The sequence below is a fragment of the Synchiropus splendidus genome, chromosome 13 (assembly GCF_027744825.2).
Source record: "Synchiropus splendidus isolate RoL2022-P1 chromosome 13, RoL_Sspl_1.0, whole genome shotgun sequence".
Taxonomy (NCBI): Eukaryota; Metazoa; Chordata; class Actinopteri; order Syngnathiformes; family Callionymidae; genus Synchiropus; species Synchiropus splendidus.
Genome location: NC_071346.1, coordinates 5040983 through 5063553, shown reverse-complemented (window position 1 = coordinate 5063553; position 22571 = coordinate 5040983). Strand labels below are relative to the sequence as shown.

Here is a 22571-nt window from a genome sequence, read left to right as displayed (position 1 = left end):
AATCACTATGAGTCTCAGCGATCTACCAATCTCAACACTCAGTAACAGCTTATCATAAAGCACAACAGACGAATGATCAATAATCGCAACAGTGAATCACTTTAGAGAGCCACGAGTCACAGAAGAAAACGATGAATCTCGACCCACTGAGTGCATCTACGCCTCACTAACAATGACACTGAATCACTGTGTCAATGATAGTGAGTCACTACAGAGAATAGTGACTCACAAAACTATATAAAAATAATAATTTATAAACACTGTTGGGTTTTAACCCTTTGATTGCTGGTGAGAAGAGTATTGACCGCTGCAGCGTTCCGGTCAGAGAACTGGAGTCTTCAGATGAGTTCCAAACTTTTATTTCCCAGATGGGTGCAATGCTCAACAGGAAGTTTCTATAAACAACATAATCACAGAGAGATTAGAACTGTATAAAACGGTAGTGCAGTGCACAAACTACGTCATTCAAATCAGACAAACACGCAAGTTCTTCATCTTTTACGCTTAAACAATCCCAACCACACAGCTGTTTCACCCGGACACATACACACGTAAACAGCAAAGCGCAACACGGCAATGGAGACTGCTCTGCTCCGTAACTTCAGCCAACCACCCGAACCGTAAAAGTGAAAGTAAACATCGCTCCGCACTCACTATCACACATGCAGCAACAATGACCGCCCGCAATAACTATTTACAATATATATATATGAGAACGGAAACTCACATCGTCAGCGACTTCCATGAACATGCAGAAGAACATGCGGAAAAGTACGTGTAACTGTTATTCTCTACTGAACTTACGTAACTACCGTAATTACTCGGGCAGCCACGGAAACAGCGCTGCAGTGAGAGGAATTCTCAACAGCCGCCCCCACGTTTGAGCAGCAAATGTGTAGTCACAAGAATTCCCAATGCAGCCATGTAGTCTCTCACAGAGCTGGCAACTGGATCAAGCGAGCCACTGGCCTAGTGTAGACCTTCCCGTTGACAAGGACCTCGGCAGATCTAATGCATCCGTCCTGACTTGGTATAGTCTTCGTGATTTTGCCCACAGGCCAATGTGCCCTGGGAAGCTGTGGGTCAACTATGAGAACGATGGAACCCACCTCCAGGTTCTCAACAGCTTTTCGCCACCTCTGTCGGGTTTGAAGAGTGGGCAGGTAGTTCCTAGTGAAGTGCAGCCAAAATTGATCCACAAGGTTCTGGCAGTGACGCCACCGGCGCCGCCCCATGACCGCTGGAGCATACACTGCTTGGGGAAGAGAAGCATCTCGCCGTCCCATAAGTAGAATGTTAGGAGTAATAGGGTCAGGATCTGCGATATCGGTGGAGGCATAGTACAGTGGCTTCGAATTCAGGATTCCCTCCACCTCAACCAGGACTGTGTGTAGCACATCTTCGGAGACGGCTTGGCTCCCTACTACCACCTGGAGGGCATTCTTAATTGACCGGACTTCCCTTTCCCACACACCTCCAAAGTGGGGACTACCAGGTGGGTTGAACTTGAAGAGAATCTGGTAACTGGCTAACTGAGATTTCAGGCCGGGCTCCATTGCTTTGAAAGCCTGATGAAGTTCTCGATCTGCTCCACGAAAATTGGTGCCACAGTCAGACAATATCTCCTTAGGTCGACCTCTTCGGGATATGAAACGACGCAATGCAAGCAGGAAAGCATCTGCGTCTAAAGAGGGGAGAAGCTCAATGTGGACTGCCCGGGTGGTGAGGCATTTGAAGAGAACACCCCAACGCTTCTCATTTCTCCTCCCAATCTTGATCAAGTACGGACCGAAACAGTCGACTCCGGTAGAATAGAAGGGTGGACAGTGGAGTCGCAGACGCTGAGGTGGTAGATCGGCCATTTGGGGCACTTTAGGTTGCGCTCTCCAGCGATGACAGGCCTGACATTGGAGCTGATGATGCTTAATAGCTTGCCGCCCCTTCAGAATCCAGTAGTGTCTCCTGAGATCAGCATAGACTCGCTCCACTCCTGGGTGACAGAGTCGTTCATCAAACTCCTTGATGAGTAGCCTAGTAGCTGCGTGACGTGAATCCAACACAATGGGGTGGATTTCTATGGTTTTATCCTGCAGTCTCCGTAGTCTTCCTCCAACTCTGATCACCTGTAGCGTCGAGTCCCATTCTGGAGCGAGACTGGCGAGTCGACTGTTGGTAGACACAGGCTTTCCAGCTCTGAGAGCGATTACTTCTTCTGGGAAACTTTGAGCTTGACATTCTCTCAGCAGTATGGACTCTGCCTCCTTGTAGCTAACAGACTGTTCTGTTCCTTGACTTGTTGCTTTCTCTTGGTATACTGCCTGAGTAGCCTCAATGAGTTCCTTCCAGGAATTGAAACTGGTTGCGTCAGGGATTGAACAGGTTTCCAAAGATGTCATACAGCAGAAAGTGAGACCCTTCAGTTCTGATGAGTCACTAGGGGTCACTGCGGCCGGTCTTTTGGGCCAGTATTCAGGGTTCTCTTTCAGGAACTGTGGTCCCCGCCTCCATCGTCCAGTGCCAGCTAAGTCCACCAGGGTTTTGCCACGTGTTATGTCATCCGCTGGATTGTTCTGAGTGTCCACATACTGCCAAGCGTGTCTATCAGACAACTCCTGAATTTCAGACACACGGGTCCCCACAAAGACCTTGAAGCGACAGGAATCTGATTGAAGCCATTCAAGAACTGTCGTGGAATCTGTCCACAAGTATGTCTTGCGTATGGTCACAGTCATCTCTGTCTCCAAGAGTTTAGCCAGCTGTGCTCCAGCTAGTGCTGCACACAGTTCTAATCTGGGGATTGATTGCTGTCGTTTCGGCGCCACCCTAGACCTGGCCATGACGAAGGAGGTGTGAATTGTGTCTTCACTCTGTGCCGCTAGATAACCCACTGCTCCATATGCTCGTTCTGATGCGTCACAGAATACATGTAGGTCATATTGAGGTTCTATGTCCCCATCTAGCGCTGGTAAATAGCAGCGTGGGATGGACAATGAACTGATGTTGGTTAACTCGGATTCCCATGTTCTCCAAGCTTCTAGAAGATCTGCAGGCAGGTCTGGATCATCCCAGTCTCGCTTCTTGGACCAAAGTTGCTGAATCAGCACTTTTGCTCGGGTGGTAAATGGCACCATATATCCCAGAGGGTCATACTGACTAGCCATCACTTGATAAGCAGTTCTCATAGTCAGTGCTGTGTAGACTATGGGTTTGTGGTGGTAACTGAGGGTGTCTTCCGAGCAGTTCCAGACAAGACCAAGAGTGGGTGCGAGTGGCTCTGTCCGGTTCTGAGCGAGCCATTGCTCTGTTGCAGCTGCCCTTGCTTCTGGAGGTAGATGTGTTACCACTGCTGGTTTATTACTAGCCCACTGTCGTAGGTCAAACCCCCCTTCGGCCAGCAGGCTGCGCAATTGGTCTAATTTTTGCTTAGCAGCGGATATACTAGGCAGACTTTCCAAACAGTTATCAACATAGAAGCTTTGCTCTACTGACAGCGCTAAGTCTGGATGGCTATCCTGATAGAGGCGGGCATGCTTTTGTAGAGCAAATATGGCACAACAGGGGCTGCAAGTTGTACCAAATGGCAGCACCTGCCATTCATACACATCTGGTCGGTCTTCGCTGCGAAGATCTCTCCAAATGAATCGAAGGAGGGATCTGTCTTCCGGCCTCAGGCGTACTTGGTGGAACATGCCTCGAATGTCTCCACTGATAGCAACTTGATGCTGTCTAAATCTCAGGAGGACCCCTAACAGTGAAGGCCCCAACGTAGGCCCTGGCAGCAGTTGTTCATTGAGTGATAGGCCCTGGTAATGGAAGGAGCAGTTGAACACTAACCTGGGTTTGCTGTTGTGATGAACCAAGTGGTGTGGAAGGTACCAACATTCCTCCGATTGGTTCTGCTCTGTGTCCTGGAGCTTGATGACGAAGCCAGAATGGGCAAGTTTTGTTATCTCATTTGAGTAGACCTCTGCCTTTTGGGGGTCTTTCTTGAGTTTTCTTTCAGTGTTCCTCAAGTTGGCTAGAACAGACTGGATTGAGCCTTTCAGCTTCGGAGCATCTGTCTTGCGTAGGAGTGGGGTCATATAACGTTGAACTCCCTTAATATCAGTCCTCTGTGTTCTTTCCTCCAGAAGTCTCACAGCATCCTGGTCCTCTCTTGATCGGACGATCACCTTTTCGCTGCGGTAAGGAAGGATATCTAATTGCCATAGCTTCTCCACATTCCTGTAAAGGACATCTTCTGGACTGACAGCTGACAAGAAGAGACACTGTTGTGTTGTTGGTTGGTCGATGTCACAACCCTCAGTTCCCTGTAGAGCCCACCCTAGAGCAGTATGAATGGCGATGGGGCCACCTTTGGCTCCTTTACGTAGAGGCTCTGTCGCTGTGATCAGATGGACCTGATCTGACCCGATCAACACCAGTGGTCGTGCATTGTGAAAGGGTTGGAGTGGAACATTACGCAAGTGTGAATGGCGTCTCTGGAGGGTCTGTACAGGATAGCTCTGCTCTACAAGGTCTAGACCTGAGGCGGTAAAGGCACACTGTATTTTGTAGCGCTTCTGTGGGTTATCTCTGGGTGAGATCTCGAAGGTGACCTTGGATCCACGCAGGTGTGTTACATCTGGACGAACAGTCCGGAGTGTCAAGTTTTCTGGTTCACCAACCAACTCGAGGTGCTGTGTGGCCTCTGGCAGTATCATAGTCCTCTGAGCTCCATCATCCAGGACCGCAAAGGTAGCAAGTGTCCTGGAGTTGTTATGCAGCGTGACTGGCACTACCTTAAGAAGTACCTTACCTGACGAGACGGAGGGCGTCAGATATATCCGACCTTCAGAGTTGCTGGAGGATGGTTTGTCACCTGCTACACCGTGGAGAACCTGAAGGTGGATGCCACCGCATTCCCCGCATGGCTTCTTAAGGTTGCATGTGTCGGGTGTGTGAGAACGAGCACACTTCCAGCAGCGTTTCTCTGCGTTGATCCACTTGACCAGATCTTCAGAAGACTGATCTTTGATTTTGTCACAGCGAGTGATGTAGTGCTGATCGCTGTTACAGAAGAGGCAATAAACCCGTAGAGTCTTCTTGAGTCTCATGTTTGGGGCAGAACTTGGTGTCCTGGACTTCGTCGTCTCTGTCCCGTAATAAACAGCCACGCTCTTGGGTTTGACTGGAAACCTCTCCTTGGTGTGACTTGGAGACTTCTCCTGCTGGTATCTCTGCATTAGCCTGCTTGACAATCGCTGCTGCTGAGCTTTGGACTGAAGCCATGTAGCAAAATCCTGTAAATTGTATGGATTCAGGCTTGCTGAATTCAGTTTTCCTTGTAGCTGTAACGACTCAATAAATCCATCTCTGAAATACTTGGGCAGCTTGCTGAGTAAACGATCCACATGTGAACAGCAGTTAAGCTCAATACCTTGTTGTCCTTCAAGTGATAGCAACATACTGACGAGGAGATGGACTTTCAAGGAGAAGTTCTGAAAGCTACAAGCGTCGCTGGCTTTCACGTCAGGTGAGTTGAGAATGGCTGCAATCTCGCTCTGCGCCAGCTGGTGGGGTTGACCATACTGCCTCTGTAGAGCCTGTAGAGTGGCTGAGTAAGGGTATGGATGATGACGACAGGACTGACCAATCATTTGAGCCTCAGGAAGTTTGAGGTGCTCTAGCAGGACATGGTACTTGTATTTCTCTGTTAGGCCAGGATGTGGTTCTAGCAGATTGTCTAAAGCTAATTTGAGATTAGCAAACTCCCTTTCGCTGTCGGCGGAAAAATCTGGGATTGAAGGCTTTGGTGCACTATACAACGGGGGGGCATCAAATGATGCTGGAGGCTGTAATGGAGTAGGACCAGGCGGTACAGAGTATTGTTGGTAGAAACTTGTGTGAACCTGGCTGTTCGCTTGACGTTCTGACTGACTGGTTCGGACCCAGCCTGGCTGTACACCTACTTGCTCGGACGATGACTGATAAAGGGCCGCAGGCGGTGGTGACGCCTGTAGTTGTAACTGTGGCTGCTGCGGAGCTAGTCCTGGAGTCATCATGTCCGCCTGGAGAGGTGGGGAAAGAGGGTCTCTGTTATACAGGGGAGTTGGACGAATCGGTTTGAATGCAGCACCGTGCAGAGAAGGGCTGAAAGACCTTGGGTCTGGTCGTGGTGGTACATCCAATAGCCTTGTCTCTCTATTTGGGATGACGTCTGTTGTCTTTCTCCGGACCACAGGTACCGTGGTGTTAACAGCTGGGCGTGAATCAGAAGCGCTGTGCTGATCTGTCAGTTGTGTGGATAAATGTGGAGCTGGGTACATTGTCTGTGGAATGAACGTGTGCTCACTGAGCACTGAGGCTGGTGAGCTCTCTCGACTTGGAAGCATTTCGTTAGCTTCGTCTGCTTCTTCCTCCTGAAGGTAAGTAATAATGTGCTTCAGTAGGTCTCTGCGTTGCTGGCGTCTCTTCTTCGACTGGGCAAGTTTAGTGGTGAGCTGCGCAATTTCCTCGGCCTCCTCTTGATCCTTTCCCGTCATTGACTCGACCAGGTCTCTGAGTGATTCGACGCTCAGGAGTCCAGTGTCTGGAGAACGACCTGTGGTTGAGCACCTGCCAGCTTTGGTGGTCATATCTGCTTGGCCAGCATTCACCGCGACCGCTGCTCCTCTCTGCTCCTCTGAGATCCGCTCAGTGTTAGTGGAGGAAGGGACAGGTCGGCGATGGCTGTAGTCAAGGACATAATCATCCAAATACTTGGGTGTCTGACGGGGTCGGGACAGTCTTCCCTGGGCCTCAGGAGGAGAACCTCGCGCTGGTTCTTCATCTGATGACATCTTCTACAGTAGTCAATAATCCGGCTCGAAGGACCATTTGTTGGGTTTTAACCCTTTGATTGCTGGTGAGAAGAGTATTGACCGCTGCAGCGTTCCGGTCAGAGAACTGGAGTCTTCAGATGAGTTCCAAACTTTTATTTCCCAGATGGGTGCAATGCTCAACAGGAAGTTTCTATAAACAACATAATCACAGAGAGATTAGAACTGTATAAAACGGTAGTGCAGTGCACAAACTACGTCATTCAAATCAGACAAACACGCAAGTTCTTCATCTTTTACGCTTAAACAATCCCAACCACACAGCTGTTTCACCCGGACACATACACACGTAAACAGCAAAGCGCAACACGGCAATGGAGACTGCTCTGCTCCGTAACTTCAGCCAACCACCCGAACCGTAAAAGTGAAAGTAAACATCGCTCCGCACTCACTATCACACATGCAGCAACAATGACCGCCCGCAATAACTATTTACAATATATATATATGAGAACGGAAACTCACATCGTCAGCGACTTCCATGAACATGCAGAAGAACATGCGGAAAAGTACGTGTAACTGTTATTCTCTACTGAACTTACGTAACTACCGTAATTACTCGGGCAGCCACGGAAACAGCGCTGCAGTGAGAGGAATTCTCAACAAACACATTAACAAATCATTGAAGACAAATAGTGGAGTTGTGAGTCACAAAGACTCAAACTTACCTGCACAAGAACGAATCAGTAAATGTGATGAAAAATCTTCTGACTTGTTAGTGAATGACTCACTTGAATCATGTCAACAATAATAGCTAAACATAATGACTCAACATCTGAGTGGACACTACAACAAGTCCGTAAACACAATGAGTCATATCCTTGGTGACCCAAACAGATTTGTCTATAACAGATTTGTGAGCTCGGAGGCTCGCCCTCCACACAGAAGTCTAACGTTGAGTCTCTTTGCTCCACAGATGTGTGTGACAGCGCGCTGGTGTCTCACCTGCCTCCAGCCTCCTTCAGGAGTTCCTCACAACTGTCCAGCAGCCATGCGCCGGGCTACGCCAAGCTCAACCGCAGAGAAGGTGAGTCCCACACCTGACCTCCAACTCAGTCAAGGTCGATGGATGAAGAAGACTGTGAGATGGTCACTCCCACTTTTGCCTGAGCAAAACTCCAGTCACCTGGATTCATTTCCTTCCCAAAAACCCATGTCACAAAGACTCAGATGTGTCTTGAGCGCAGGCCAAGCGATGGACAGTCGACATGTTTGACTCATGGGTGTCTGGAGCGCAACGATTCAGATTCCCTTTTATGTCCCCGTCTGTTGGCGCCACGTTTCTCCAGCAGCGGGAACTCATTTAGTGGCTTTTGTCCGCTGTGATCCGACAACAAAGATCGCTGGAGGAGAGACGGCAGACGAACAAATTGGAGCTGCAATCATCCGTCGCTTTAATTGGAAGTTAAAAATATGAAATGCAATTACAGCCTGTTCTGGTTTGTGTGATTTGATTCACAAGCTTTTGTTGGCTGTTGTGACTGTTGGAGAGAATTCTGAGGATAAAGAGAGTGGAGTCGTCCGCTGGAGGCAAGTCCCTCTCAGCACCACTGCACTGATGAAAACAAATGACTGAAACAACAGGAAGATGAAAATAAAGTGCAAAATCTGAAAGTTGAATGAATTAACAAGTAAATAAGTAACAATAAAACAATAAGAACTAATTAAGAAGAATTGGGGAAAAAAAATCTTAAAATGTAAATTCAAGAGAGAAATACTGTTTAGAGAACAAATTTAGAAAATGATGAACATAAAAAAAGCTGTAAAAATAACTATATAAACTTAGCAATGCAGCCATTTAAACATTTAAAAAATGTAAGAATGTAAGAAATAATGACGTGACATTTCATATTATTTTAAAAAGGCTGAAAATTAAGAATTTAATATAATTATTTAAAAAAAAGATAAAGTAAAAATGCCAGGAATGATAATCGAAGTATCAAAATAGAAGTCTATATACTATATAATGAAAATTATCAGAATCATAAATAATAAAGATCAAAATGCAAAGATATAATTGCTAAATTAATAAAAAAAATTCACCAAAAATATAATGAAGCGGATGTTGAAAAAACTAATTGTATTCAACTTTGACATTATAATAAATAATGAAACCAAAGTTAGAATGTAATAGATATTTTAGTGTGACCTCTTGAGGCGACCCCGATGACCCGGTGCCTCAACATCTGGACTCCCCACGTGCTCTTGAGCAGCAAACAGTCAGACGCAGTCGCTCACATATTTGTGAATGAGTGACATTTGCTCCGGCTTTCTCCCGTTCGTCCGTCAACTGGAATATCGCTGCATTATTGAGGAGCCTTGTCGTGGCTCCATCTGCTCCTCCTGCCTCCTCGTCCAGCTCCTCAGCAGCAGAAGGTTCAGCTCCACTGGCTGCACACACACACACACGCACACACACACGCACACACACGCGCGCGCTGCACCGCTCTAATAACGGCCAGAGACAAATTGAGCAGGTCTCAGGTGTCACACTCTTTACGGGTGACAGATTGCAGGAGAAGCATGAATGAAGTGAAACAGCACTCACTCCAGGTTTCACTTACGACTCCTCTGTTCTTATCATCTTCTTCACCACCATCATCATCACAGTAGATTAGATCTTTGGGGGTTCGACTAGAGTGTGTTTGCAGAACCACACGGAGCCCATTTAACCAAGCGCGGAACAGACCATTCCTTTATCCAACTTTCAGAAACATAAAATAAAAATATAATATCACAATTTCATTTCCTTTTTAGTACAGCTATTATTATTTTATTATTATTTTTTTAAATACCAAATGTATTTTTTTTTCACAAATAATTCTATATTGTTTTATTGTTTTATTTTTTTATCAGTAAGTATTGCTTAATATTTTACAGAAAATTAAAATAAGATTGTGATGTACTTCATTTATTATCACTGTTTTTAATTCCCCGTCCTTTTTCCCTCAATTACATAGTTTTTCCTGATGTATTATGTTGTTTTATTGTCATATGCTTTTCTTTCTCCACATCATTTATTCTTCATGTCCTTTTTGGTTGTTCTTTTAATTGTTATTTTATCTTTAACTTTTATTCATTTTCTGTCTTCTTTACACATCATTATTTTCCATTTCGATTTAATGAGACAGAAAGTTTCGTTTCCACTTGTCGATGAATTGTAAAGCTGCTGCTTATCATTGACTATGAAGCGCTCGCCCTAGAGCTAGAGGCTGTTGTTGGAGGGAATAATAACTCAGTTTTAATCAACATTGGTGAGCTATGAAGCATTGGTCAGTACCATCAGCAGGGGGTTGTGAGTCATCACAGCATTGACTCGCTCTCAGCTGGGACTCGACCTATTGATGACATAAACAGATTGTGACTTATAGAGACGTTTATAAACTCTGTGTGAAAGTGTGAGCTGAAATGGCTGATGGAAATGATTCGACTCATCTCTGAACTGAAGACAGGAGTCACAGTGAGGTGAGTCAGGGATGAAGGCACTGAGCTTCTCATTGAGATGCAGAGAGTAGCGCGACTAAAGGCAACAGCTCGACCAATCCGATTGCGTCTTAGTCACCTGGTTTCAGTCGAATTACTGAGTAGTCGCTCCGTGACGCGGAGTGGCGCCGTGAGCTCTTCATCCCTAATGGTTCCTAAAATCGTAGAGGGAGAGCAATCGAAATTGACAGAAGGTGCTTCGGACTGTTATATCGAACTAACTTGTAACTTGACAGCGATTGTGCTGATTAAACTGCTAGTTTAACTTCAGCGATCCAGAATCATGCGAGGGTTCAACGCTGTCACCGTCATGGAGCATCAACATACGGCAGGTTTTGGAAATAAACTCTCAAATTTCTGAATAAATTGAATTAATCTTTGTCTTGTATTAGCCTCGACTAATATAGCAACAGAGGTTTGCAAACTTTTTAGTAATTGGAGGTCAAAGTTCACGATACTGTTTAGCTGAATTACACAATGAAACTGTTTTCTCCCAAAATATACAGTAGAATGTCTCCAGACTTTGTCATGTGATAGACACTATCTTAGCCTGTCAGGATATGACGGTGGTTTTGACAGAGGTTTGCAAACTTTTTAGTAATTGGAGGTCAAAGTTCAACATACTTCACTACTAAACTAAACTAAACTAAAATCTGTATTTACATGGACTACAGAATAAAAAAAAATTAAAGGAATACAAGGATTGTGTTTTCATCCGCAAAAAGAATCAACAAGGCTTCATTAGATTAATTTATTTCGAGTTGCGGACATTTCTTGCACGACAGCTCACTGCTAACGTAATGCTTCGTCTAAACGCGCAATGTTTTTTTTGCTGCGGATGACTTGACTGTGATCGCGAACTTGTCGGATGGCTTGACTCCAATGACCTAACGTGGTGGTGTCGTCTCCTCAAACCAAGAAATCACGTGTTCTTATGAGAACTAACGATCAAAACGACGGTAGTTGAAGACAAATCTGCAGATCATCGTCGTCGCAAGTTACAAAATTGATATCAGGTTTGTCACGTGTTCACCGCAGACACACTGCATCAGGTTACACACACGACTTCCCAATTGTATCGGCTATTCGGCGTCATTACGAGTTTGTTTACTTCCGCTGCGTAGCGGAAGCTCGCGCGACCGCACATTAAGCGGCTCTTAGTCGAGCTACATGCTAGTTTAGTCCAGCTATTACGCCCATTAGCCACGTCCGTCTAAGAGAAATTCCAAAAAAGTATAGCAGATTTTAGTCGGACTAACGCAATAATTCGGATTTCTGAGGCGTCGTTGCATGTGAGAGTGACTCGAAAGGACCGGATCAGAGCGACAGGTGAAGAAGTTTGGCGACCAAGTTAGACACCAGGGGAGGAGAGTCAGAGTTGGACCAAAGGTGTTGGAGATGAAGAAGAGGAGGACAACCAATGAGGTCCACGGTAAAGGAGGACAGGAGCATGTGACTGGAGGATGATGACGACAGAGGAAGGTGGGGGACCTGCTGAGGGGAAATGCCCAGAGAAGTAATACTCAATATGTTGTAGTGTGGTAGGAAGCGTGTGTGTGTGTGTCAGTGAGTGTGTGTGAGAACCAAAGTGCTTGCTCAGGTCAATGTGATGCCTCCGAGCTCAAACACCAGATGGACAGAATTCGAAAGAAGCTGCTGACCAGCGTCCTTCTGAGTGTGCAGGTTCTCACACACACAGGTCTGTCTTCTTGTCTCAGTGAGGACCGTCATTGTCATAACCCTTTCCCCAGCCTCGCATCCGAAACTGAACCATCTAAACCAAATGGTTAAACTTAACCTTTACTCTTAACCACCTGAAACACAATTATAATAAGCTGTTTTGTAGTTTTAATCCTCAAAATGTGACTCGACAAAGTAGGGACAGGCCAAAATGTCCTCACTCTGTTGATTAAAAACTCATTCACCTACTAATGTAGTGTGTCGCGGACCTTCTGTTTGATGACAATTGTAGCGTATGGGCTTCAATCCTCAACTGAAAGTGGTCTGAGCCGCACCACAGGACCTGAGGTCAGAGGTCGGAGGTTGTTTAAATCCAGCTTGAATGTGAACTGTCTGTGTGTCCAGGAGCGGGCGGCTGGTCTCCCCTCGCCTCCGACACCCATCAGTGGCTGGAAGTGGACCTGGGCGTGCGGACAGCCATCACGGCGGTGGCCACTCAGGGGCGCTACGGCAGCTCCGATTGGCTGACGTCGTACCTTCTGATGTTCAGCGACACGGGACACAACTGGAGGCAGTACCGACAGGAGGAGAGTGTCGGGGTGAGTCCAACTAGCTCCTGGTTCTGAGAAGAAAACGGCGTTTTCTGTGAGTGCGCCGTCTAGTCGGGGGACGCGGAAATTGCAGCGAACAGTAAAGTCATTTTGGAGCAGAGGATCATGGGGGTATTAGTACTGCTGAGACAAGATAGTGGCTGCATTGACGTGAAAGTTGACCACACAAACCGATGTCGACCAAGACGCTCGTGAGCCCAGGTCCCACTGCACTAGCTTTGCAACTCAGCGACGGTTTAATAAGGTGTGCAGTGACTGGCTTGATGGGCTGGATGTGGCCAATTTTTCCTGGTGTGACAGTGGATTACATGCAGCTTCCACAAGCGTGTCTCTTCTCCGCTCTCCGTCCATCAGCAGCACGTGACAGTATTTGGCAACAGGTGCGCGCAGTCAGCACAAGTCTTCCCTGCGTTCATCCATTATTGATGAGAAGTCAAAGGCTGCAGATGAATGTGATTATCCCTGCAGGGAGGGCACTTTCCCGCCGAGACCGCAGCGGCGATCGCCTGTCAATACGAGCATCAGTGAAGACGAGACTCGGAGTCCTGCATATTTATCGTGCTGTCCACCAGGGGGCGCTTCTAAAGAGAGTTCCCTGAAGGTGCTTTATTTTAAAGTCAACCTTCGCTCCTGTACAAACAGGATGCGGGAAAGTATTTCACCACGTTGGCCTTCTTTTAATGATTTTTGAGGAAGGTCAAGATTAGAAACAAAAGCCTCTCAGAGTTCAACAGCTCAAGGGAACCAAGGAAGGCACTTCATCTCGGCTGAATTAAGAGGTTTTCTGTCCTAAGTGCACTTTTAATGGACCCAAGCTTTTACAGACGCGCGCAGAAACACTCAAAGAAATGTTTCTCACGATGTCCTTTAGCAGCTGATGAAGATGAGGGAGAGCTTCACGTTCATCTCTGAGAGTTAACACGCTTTCGCCGTGACATCATCGGCGTGGACGAGCGTTCAAACCAACTTGGAGTGGAGAGCTCTGCAGACTTGGTCCCGGCTCCGAGGATTTGCCCTGCGAGGAGTCAAACCTTGAAACGTGTTGACGTGATCCTCAGAACTGTGATCAATCCCAGCGACATTTCAAAGTGTTGCTCAGCCTCCGTGCGAGAGGCTGTCAGGAGAGAAACCCGAGCCGCCGGCGAGAATAAAGCATCTTAAATGTCTCATCGCAGCCCGAGAAATCGGCCTCTGGATTAACGCGCGGAGGGATATTTTCAATTCTCACATGCCGTTTTCTCATGTGTGATTGAAGCCGGGAGGTTAAGATGCATGAAAATAGTTAGTCATGTTAAAGCAGTTTGTTCTTTTTCCTCCCACTGGAGACACGCAAACGGTTGAAGTTCGCTGACACACTTACCGACCTGAATATCATATTTGAAGCTTTTAAACTGTGTGAAGTTTATTCAATGTGACAAATACAAGAAGCCGTTCTGAGAACTTTAAGAAGTTTGGAAAACTCCCTGAAGCTGCCGCAGACTGAGAATAAAAAGGCCCAAATGAGTCTTCAGTACAGATACTTTTGGAGCATCAATATTTTAATCAACCTTCAGGAAGACTCGATCCGTCATGATGAAGAATGTCGTGTCCCGAGCGCTGATCCAGGGCCGTCTCACTTTAGAGTCAGAGTGTCCAGGAAACTTCTGACTTGTCGTACGTTGATTCACTTCCACTGCAAACATCAGCTCCTGAGCAGCAGCTCTTGGCTGATTACGCAGCCAATATGCAGATTGAGGCTGTTCGCACTTCTTCAGGCGCCAGTTAACCTGCGAGTCAACTGCAGCGGAGGGAGGTGATGAGAGGCGACGGCCAGATGGAGGCGATGAGCGAGGCGGAGAGCTGGATTCATCAGAGCCAATATTATTTTAACATCGCAACAATGGAGCTGTCACACGCCATCAAACGCGTTAGATGTAAAATTAGATTCCTCTATTTATAAATGGATCGCTGACAGTAGTGTCAGGAAATCTTTTTAATCTTCTTCTGTCACGTTGGAAAGAAGTTGCAGCGCACACATGTCGGCAGTGCATGAGGCTGACATCACTTCCTGTTCCTGTGTATCGGGACGAGAGTGTGTGAACTGTAGGAGTTGCTGCTTTGTACCCCGGTAGGATTCACTCAGTTGGCTGGGACTCGCTTGATATTGTAGAGTCAGAAGAGACTCCGGAAGGTGGCTGTGGAGGAAGTTAAACCTGGTCAACAATTAGAGAGACTGACCGCAGTAAATCCATGAGAGTCAGGTGCTTTGAATTCTGCTGACTCGGCATGCCTTTTGAATATTGAACAAGTGTATGAGGAGACGGATCGATGAAGGTTGTAGTGACACATTGGGCCGACATTTTTGTTGAAGAGGAAGTTATTTATGGATGAATGGATGAAGGTCCAAGAGGAGTGTTGATAACCTTAGCTCTGAAGCTTCTCCATCTGTGACCTCATTTCCTGATCAACACTGTATCTTTTCTCCATTAGGAGACGACCGGCCTGTCCTTCTACTGGAGCAGATCTGAGTGAGGTTTATGTTCTCAGTCTTTTCCAGGAAACTCCAACGCCGACAGTGTGGTTCAGTACAAACTTCAGCAGGCGACGGTCGCCCGCTTCCTCAGGCTCATCCCGCTGGGCTGGAACCCTAACGGACGCATCGGACTCCGACTGGAGGCCTACGGCTGCCCCTACAGTGAGTGGTACAGTGGAATGAATGTGAGGGCTGCACTCGTCGCTGGGGGAACTGAAGGTGGCTGTGTTCATTACAGCCTCCGTTGTGGTCAGTTTCGACGGCAGCGGCGGTGGCGGTGTGACGTACCGGCCGAGCCCGGCGATCAAACCGCCGCCCAGAGAAGTGCTCAACTTCAAGTTCAAAACGATGCGGAACTCGGGGTCGCTGCTGCGTGCTGAGGGAGAGGCAGGCCTGGGACTCAGTGTGGAGCTGGAGAGAGGAAAACTGCTGCTGCTCCTCAGGACAGGTTTGTTTTGTGCTCGTCATTTCCAGGTTCTTTTCGAGTCAGTTAATCCACCTGCTCTCTCAAAGCTGGCTCTGTCGATGAGCAGCCAACCCTGCGACACACCCTGAAAGCATCTTTGCCAAGCTGCTCACCTGAACACTTATGAAACACTGGTGATGCAGCCAGTCCACTCATTGATAAGTTGATGCATCCATTCATTAGTCACTCACTCATCCATGTGAGCGTCCAATAAACCATACAGTTCTGACCCATTAATCCATCCAGCAGTTGTGGAATTTAATTCGCCCTTCTGAAACGTTCACCCATTAAACATCGTGCTTTCATGGTTGATCCAGTGAATTTGTCTTTTCATTCCTTCTTATCTTCACCACCCAACTGGAAATTCATCCCTCCATCCAGACATTCATTCACTCATCAACACAGTCATCCATAAATTGAACAGAACAGCCGAGCCTTCACTCATTCACCTGGTTTCGTGCCCACACATTCATCCATGCATCCGTTGAAGACTTTCTTACTTTTAATCCATTCATCCGTGTGTGCTCCTAGTCATCCATTCACAAGCCGTTCATAATTCACTCATCAACCATGACATCTCTTTGCAATGGACTTTCATCCATCATCCGTTCATCTGTGATTCAACAGTCACGCCTCTCTTTTAGTAAATCCACCCTCATCCATCAGAACCCTCCACCATTCACCACCTCACTCTACCCTTATTCCACTGTCCAACATCTCTGGTCAGAGTCTGTTACCACAGTCATGTGTTCACCCATCCATCCACTCACTGTATCACCGCTGATGAGCTGTAACTGCTCTGTGAATACGAGCCCACAACGTTGTTTTCCCCGGTCGCCTTCTCGTTCTATTTAATCTGAGGATTGTAATTTCATTTTTATTTTCTGAGACTTCAGCCTCCGACCGGCTTTTGTAATCTGCTCTCTTCAGTCTGATGCCCTTTTGTTTTCCGGCCTCATTATTTCTCCCGCCGACGTCTTCTCCCCTGTCCCCGGCCCTCCTCGCTGTGAGTGTCGGGGTTGTGTAACGGCTACTGACGGGTCAGCTGCTCAAGTGAAGGATAAGTGGCATCCCAGGAGGCGGCGCCAAGCGCCTCGCTGACAGTGCTTTAAAACATTTACATTCAACGGCAAAAATACATTTGAAGAGCGACTTTTTTTTTTGTTTTGTGATTTTTTTTTTTCAGCCAACACATCCGTTTTTTGTCTGATGGTCTTTATTATATTAGTATTATTTCTATTATTGTTATTATATAATTTTTTTTTCATTCTTCTTCTTATTTTATTATATTATTATCATTTATTTAAGTTCTAAGAAATGTAATTACCGTAATTTCCGGACTTGGAGCGCACCTGAATATTCGCCGCACCCAGATTTATGAAGGAAAATAGATCTTGTTCATACATAAGCTGCAGCGGTCTATAAGCCGCAGGTCAGTGATGCTGTCTGCACTGTGGACAGGTCTGCGGTGCAGTGGCTTAAAAACGCTTTTCAAAACTAGTTTTGAAAGCGGGGTTAAGCATCATGAGTGAGGAAATAGCTGCTTAATATGGAGCGTCTTGATTTATCCACGCTGCTCTCACAAAAGACAGGGTGCGGCTCTCCAGCCGGGATCAAGTCAGCGGCCAAAACCTGACTTGCTTGTGTTCATGTTGGACTTTTGAGCCAAACGCGCTTTATCTGGAGACAGCACCTCCCATCTTTTATTCACATTAAAGCTCTCAAAATGTGCTGTTTTCGCCCTCTTCAGACTCATGCAGATGTGTTCACAGTAAATCATCTGATTCACTCTAACATATGGATCAGTAACTTTAAGAGTCAATGTGATCAGGAGTGTTCGGAGCCCCCTTGTGGCCACAAATGTCACAACATCTACCAAACTTTAAGACAAACTGAATATTTGATGCATTTTGCGTGGCTCAAAGGCAAGAACTCACCACTCAAGGTCCCCCAAAACCACAGAAAAAGAGTCATAAACACAACAAGTCACCCTGACCCTTTGACTGAGTGTTGATGTGTCAAGTCAAATCTGAGTGACTCTCTTCAGGAGTCAGACTCATTTGCAGGTCTCTTGCAGCTGACTCCCTCGCATTGACCCCCGCGACCACTCGAACCAATGTGGCTCTTCGGCTCCTCACGGCTTCTAAATTTAAGGAACGACTCCTCTGGGTGTGAGACGTCTGAAAACAACCTGATTCTAATTTCATGTTTCAGTTCGCCAGCCTGTATTTTTCTTCATTTACTCACAAAGATATCAACCCAAATTGCTGTGGAGACTGGAAACCGCGGCTGCAGAGTCGAACCTTTACGTTTATAGTCGCTGATGAAAAAGCAGTGAAATTGATTTTCGCCGTCTCCCTGCTGGATTGAAGAAAGGAATCACAGGCGAGGACATGAAGAGAAAGAACAGAGCTGTTGAGGCTTCTATATTAACATCGACGCTGCGTCGTCTCCTCTCTGCCCTCTGCTCTGCCATCGATCCGTCTTCCAGTCATTCACACAATAATAAAATCACCCCGCGTCAGAAGGCTCCACCTGCCGCCCCGTCATGAATATTCCCTCTGTAGGACGGCTAAACTTATTTACCATTAACTTGTTTTTGAGTCTTTGTCAACCGAGACTCCCCGGTGTCTCAGGCTTCTGCTCAGAAGCATCAAAGCCGCGCTTGTCCAGCGAATCCGTCCTCCTCTTGTGTCTCTGTTTGTCTGAAGTGGTTTCTCCCCCAAGACCGCCTGATGCATTTTTAATGACTCTGTGTTCAGCTCTTTTCTGCTGCTGCTCTTCTTCTCAGCAGAAACAGAGGGCTTCTCTCCCTCCACTTTGGGGGATTTCTGAAATGGATCCACTGGCTTGGACGCGAGCTCATCAAACATTAATGTCGTCTGGCGAGCGTCGGTGCTGCGTTTTCCCGAATCATCACATATTAGTGTTGGTTTTGGCATCTGGGCTTCTGACGCCCTGGTTGAGATAAGAAGTGACCGTGGCGAGAACGTCTCACAGGGGCTGAAGAACTTGGATGGTTTGCTTTGAAGAGCTGAGGCAAGACATGAAGCTCTGGATTTTAGTCTCACCTGTGGTCAACACCATGACCAAAATAACATACAGGTTTTCTGGACTCCAGTTGAGGTGGCTCTTATCATTGGAATAAAATTGGGACTTCCTAGCTCCAATAATATTGACTGGTAAAAACGGCAGATAAAGTTTGTTTGCTTGTTTACTCTCTGCAGGTGGAGCTTCTGACCCTCGACGTCTCATCTCCCTCGGCAGCCTTCTGGACGACCAGCACTGGCACCGAGTCGCTGTGGAGCGACGTGGCTCTCTCCTGAACCTCACCGTGGACAAGCACGTGGAGAAGATCAAGATCCCAGCAGAGTTTGACCACTGGAACGTGCATCAGGTGAGGACTTAAGATACTGGACGGAGCATCACCAGGACGGAGATGGTGATCAAAAAAAGAAGGTAATGAGGTAGCATGATGTCCGGGGGGGGAACGGTACATCACCCTTCAACCCTGTACTTGAGGAGGACCTGACTATGTGGCTTTAGGGATTCTGAAATGGTCTAGCCTGTTGTGGAGGCTTGGCCGGTCTGTATGCCTCCTGGACCCCTCCATGGTGGGGTGACCTAGTTGACCTTGGATACCTCTGTATTCCCCCAGAGAATCTGGTTGCGAAGAGGGTAATCTGGGTTGAAGACAGATAGATGGGGTGGGAATGAGTCCAGCAAGGGTTGGGAGAAGCGAGGGATGGACAGTCGAACGAGCTGAGCCAAAAGGCAGTTTTTGATAGGCCTGTGTTTGTTGTGTTGGTGCAGCTGAATGTGGGAGGCTTCCCGAAACCTCACCCGACCAACAAGCCCTTCCACGGCTGCCTGGAGAACCTGCAGCTCAACGGCATCAGCCTGATAGACCTGGCGAAACGCGGCGATCCGCAAGTCACGACGACGGTGAGTTATTCTGGCCCCGGTGTGACAGGGGGTGGAAGGACTTCATGATTCTGTGGCGCCATGACAAGAACCCCGGAGACTTATTTGAAGTCACCCTGGCTTCAACCCGCCTCCCAATTGAGCTGGCCGACCAAAACACAGCTGGTGCCCCCTTGTTACTGAGCAGCTCATTTCCACAGCCGTCACTCAGGCGAGCAGTGATGGGCTCATGTGCTCCTGGGGCGGAGATGCAGCCGGCTGATAGTGGCTGCGCTTGATTCAGAATCAACTCGATGGCTGAAAGTGATATTCGGCTGGGTTTTATCTCCACTCCTGCACCAGCAGGTGACTTTGCTGTTCGCTTCCTTAATGTTATTCTCTGCCTCCGTTATCGTTATGCTAATGCTCGCGTCCTGCTTAAGGAGACTGGCTGATGAGATCGCGGTGACACGGGGGTCGCGGCGACACACCTCTGCCAGGGATTAATATTCATGTTGCCTTTATTTACCGTAATGATCCTCCTCCTCTCCGACTCAGGGCAACGTGACCTTTGCTTGCGCCGAACCCGTCTCCGTGGCGCTCACCTTCCCCGGCCCGCGGAGTTTCCTGCAGCTGCCGGGAGTCGGGGACGAGTCTTCTGGGAGTCTGTCCATGGGCTTCCAGTTCAGGACGTGGAATAGAGGCGGACTCCTGCTCACCTTTCAGCTGCCGCATCGAGGGGGCGTGGCCTGGCTGTACCTGAGTGAAGCCAGGCTGCGTCTTCAGATACACAAAGGCGGTCGAGCTCTGCTGGAGCTCAGCACAGGTCAGTCCACAAACGCCCACCGAATGACCTTATAGTGTTCTTCTCAAGGACACAACCACATTCACTGCACATTGGTTCTGGTTGTGTTCCTGATTTGTGGTTCATCTACTTGGTGTTGTCGACTGATTCGATGTTCTGGTCGGCAGGTTCTGCTCTGAACGACGGTCAGTGGCACTCAGTGGAGCTGAAGTCCAGACGTGGACGTCTGACGCTTACGGTGGACAGAGAGGACGGGTCCGGCGCCCAGGCCAGCCCCTCCTTCTCCGTGACCATGGAAGGCCACGTCTTCTTCGGCGGTGAGAAGCGTTTTTAGGAGCCCACTGGGCCCGACGTGTCGACTCACTCTCCACTCCCCAGGGTGTCCCGACGACGAGCACGAGTGCAGGAACCCCTTCAACGTCTTCCAGGGGTGTCTGCGGCTGCTGACTCTGGACCAGTCTGCCGTGGACCTGATCCGAGTGCAGCGGAAACAGCTGGGCCGCTACAGCGACCTGCAGTTCGACATGTGCGGGATCCTCGACAGGTCGGTCGTCCTCTCTGAGCGACTTGTTACCAGACAGGAAACGTGTGTTTGGAGGAAGCCGTTTGTGTTTGGCCTTTTTCTCATTCCACCAGGACGATCCGCGAGGAAATGATTTGTTGCTGTGGTGCTACTACTGAATATGTGTGTGTGTGTTCCTGCTGCCGCACCATCGTTCTGGATGGAATTAGTTTCTGACGCCACCATGAATAATAAGGCGCCAGCGCCAAGCCGCGGTATTTATTCTCACGCCCACACGCCGCCTGAACTCCTCACAAAACTCACGCTGTTCAAGAATATGTTGCATTCAGACTTTGGAAACTGTTGACTGCCACATTCGTCTCCAAAATAGCGTCCGACACGTCGGCTGGATCTTCCTCCGCAGGAAACTTTCCTCCAAACTGTCTCCTGCTAACAGCAGCGAGGAGTCAGGTTGAGTCCGGACGAATATAAACTGGGGCTGAGTGAACTCCAGACGAGTGGGGAAGAGTAGCGACTGGGAGATTTTAGTTTTGTCTGCAGCCCGTCATCTGGAGCGATGAGACCACTAGCTATACAAGTCACTCGAGAACTCGCCCGAATAGCAGCTACAGCAAGCCACAGACTCATGATATACTGAAACTGGCTTTGACTCCCTCAGTGAGTTGTGCTATAGAGAGGCATGTCGAAGGTCTGTGTGATTCAAATCGCAGTGTCAACGACGACTCCCGACGTCCCGTGGACAACTCTGTACAGCACCACACTGAGACTCGCATTAAAACTCAAAACGATACTAAACTTGACTCAGGTCTTGTCTTGAGTATCGCTAGCTAGTTGACGTTGATTACTTTAGCGGCAAAAGTAACTTCCTGTCAAACTCTGCTTGAAACTGGTGGGATGACTCTTGGTACTCACTCATGGCACTAGCTGTTCAAGTCATGGGGAACTTTCAGCTGCACCTGTGACCAAACGCAGAGTGGTGACTCATTGGACACAAGTCGAAACGGAAAAGCACACCGTATAGACACCATGACCAAGACTGTGAGGGCCCAAAATCCAGTCCAGTTTTTTTAATGGTCCGTTTACTTGGTCCGTCCCTCATAGACATCTGTCTTGACTCGGCTTAGGTTTTCTCGACATGAGTCAAACTTGCAGTCTCTCCGCAAGAATCACCAGCTGCCGAACTCCCAGCAAACTTGGTGATGACTCTCTCTGACAGTCGAGATCCAACCTGAGATGACAAAATGAACTTTTAAAGACACCACGCAGGGATTCTGTCGACTTTTCTCATCGACACCTGCAACACAAGTCACTTTAGAACTCTCAAAAACTCCAAGTCATTGCACAATGAATGAAGGACATATGAGGCTGAAGTGTGCAAATATGATTGAACACGCAACAATATTACTTGTCAAAACGTCCACCATTCTGACACAGTGACTCACTCTGATACACTCCAACTCACTCTGACTCACTTTGAGCCCATGCCGAGTGGTGATGAAAGTCTAGCGAGTACCAGTAATAGGAAAACTCTTTGCAGGACTTGCTATGACTCCTTCACTGCAGGATACAACTCAATAATCCGAGGCAAGACTCACATGAGACTCGTGGTTTCGATGCAACTCGTCAGCTCGGACCTGAAGCAGCACTCGCAGTTTGACTAGAGAACTCACTATGACTCATCAAGCTAGCAATGACTCTACAACTCATGGACCTCCTCCACATCATCCA

At 47.7% G+C, this 22571-nt stretch overlaps 1 protein-coding gene across 3 annotated transcripts in view; it reads left to right on the top strand.

The window, feature by feature from the left end:
• The window catches only part of LOC128769367 (contactin-associated protein-like 4), a 51923-nt gene that overhangs the window by 13504 nt on the left and 15848 nt on the right, over positions 1-22571 (top strand). Inside the window, exons 2-10 of one of the 3 annotated variants that reach the window (XM_053883029.1) lie at positions 7777-7887; positions 12429-12622; positions 15161-15308; positions 15385-15594; positions 18840-19009; positions 19426-19557; positions 20074-20341; positions 20488-20637; positions 20699-20864. In XM_053883029.1, the coding sequence (XP_053739004.1) occupies positions 7777-7887; positions 12429-12622; positions 15161-15308; positions 15385-15594; positions 18840-19009; positions 19426-19557; positions 20074-20341; positions 20488-20637; positions 20699-20864 (1549 nt within the window). Of the gene's footprint in view, positions 1-7776; positions 7888-11474; positions 11860-12428; positions 12623-15160; positions 15309-15384; positions 15595-18839; positions 19010-19425; positions 19558-20073; positions 20342-20487; positions 20638-20698; positions 20865-22571 lie in introns of those variants that run through there. The other 2 variants (XM_053883030.1, XM_053883031.1) reach the window with 2 other exon arrangements.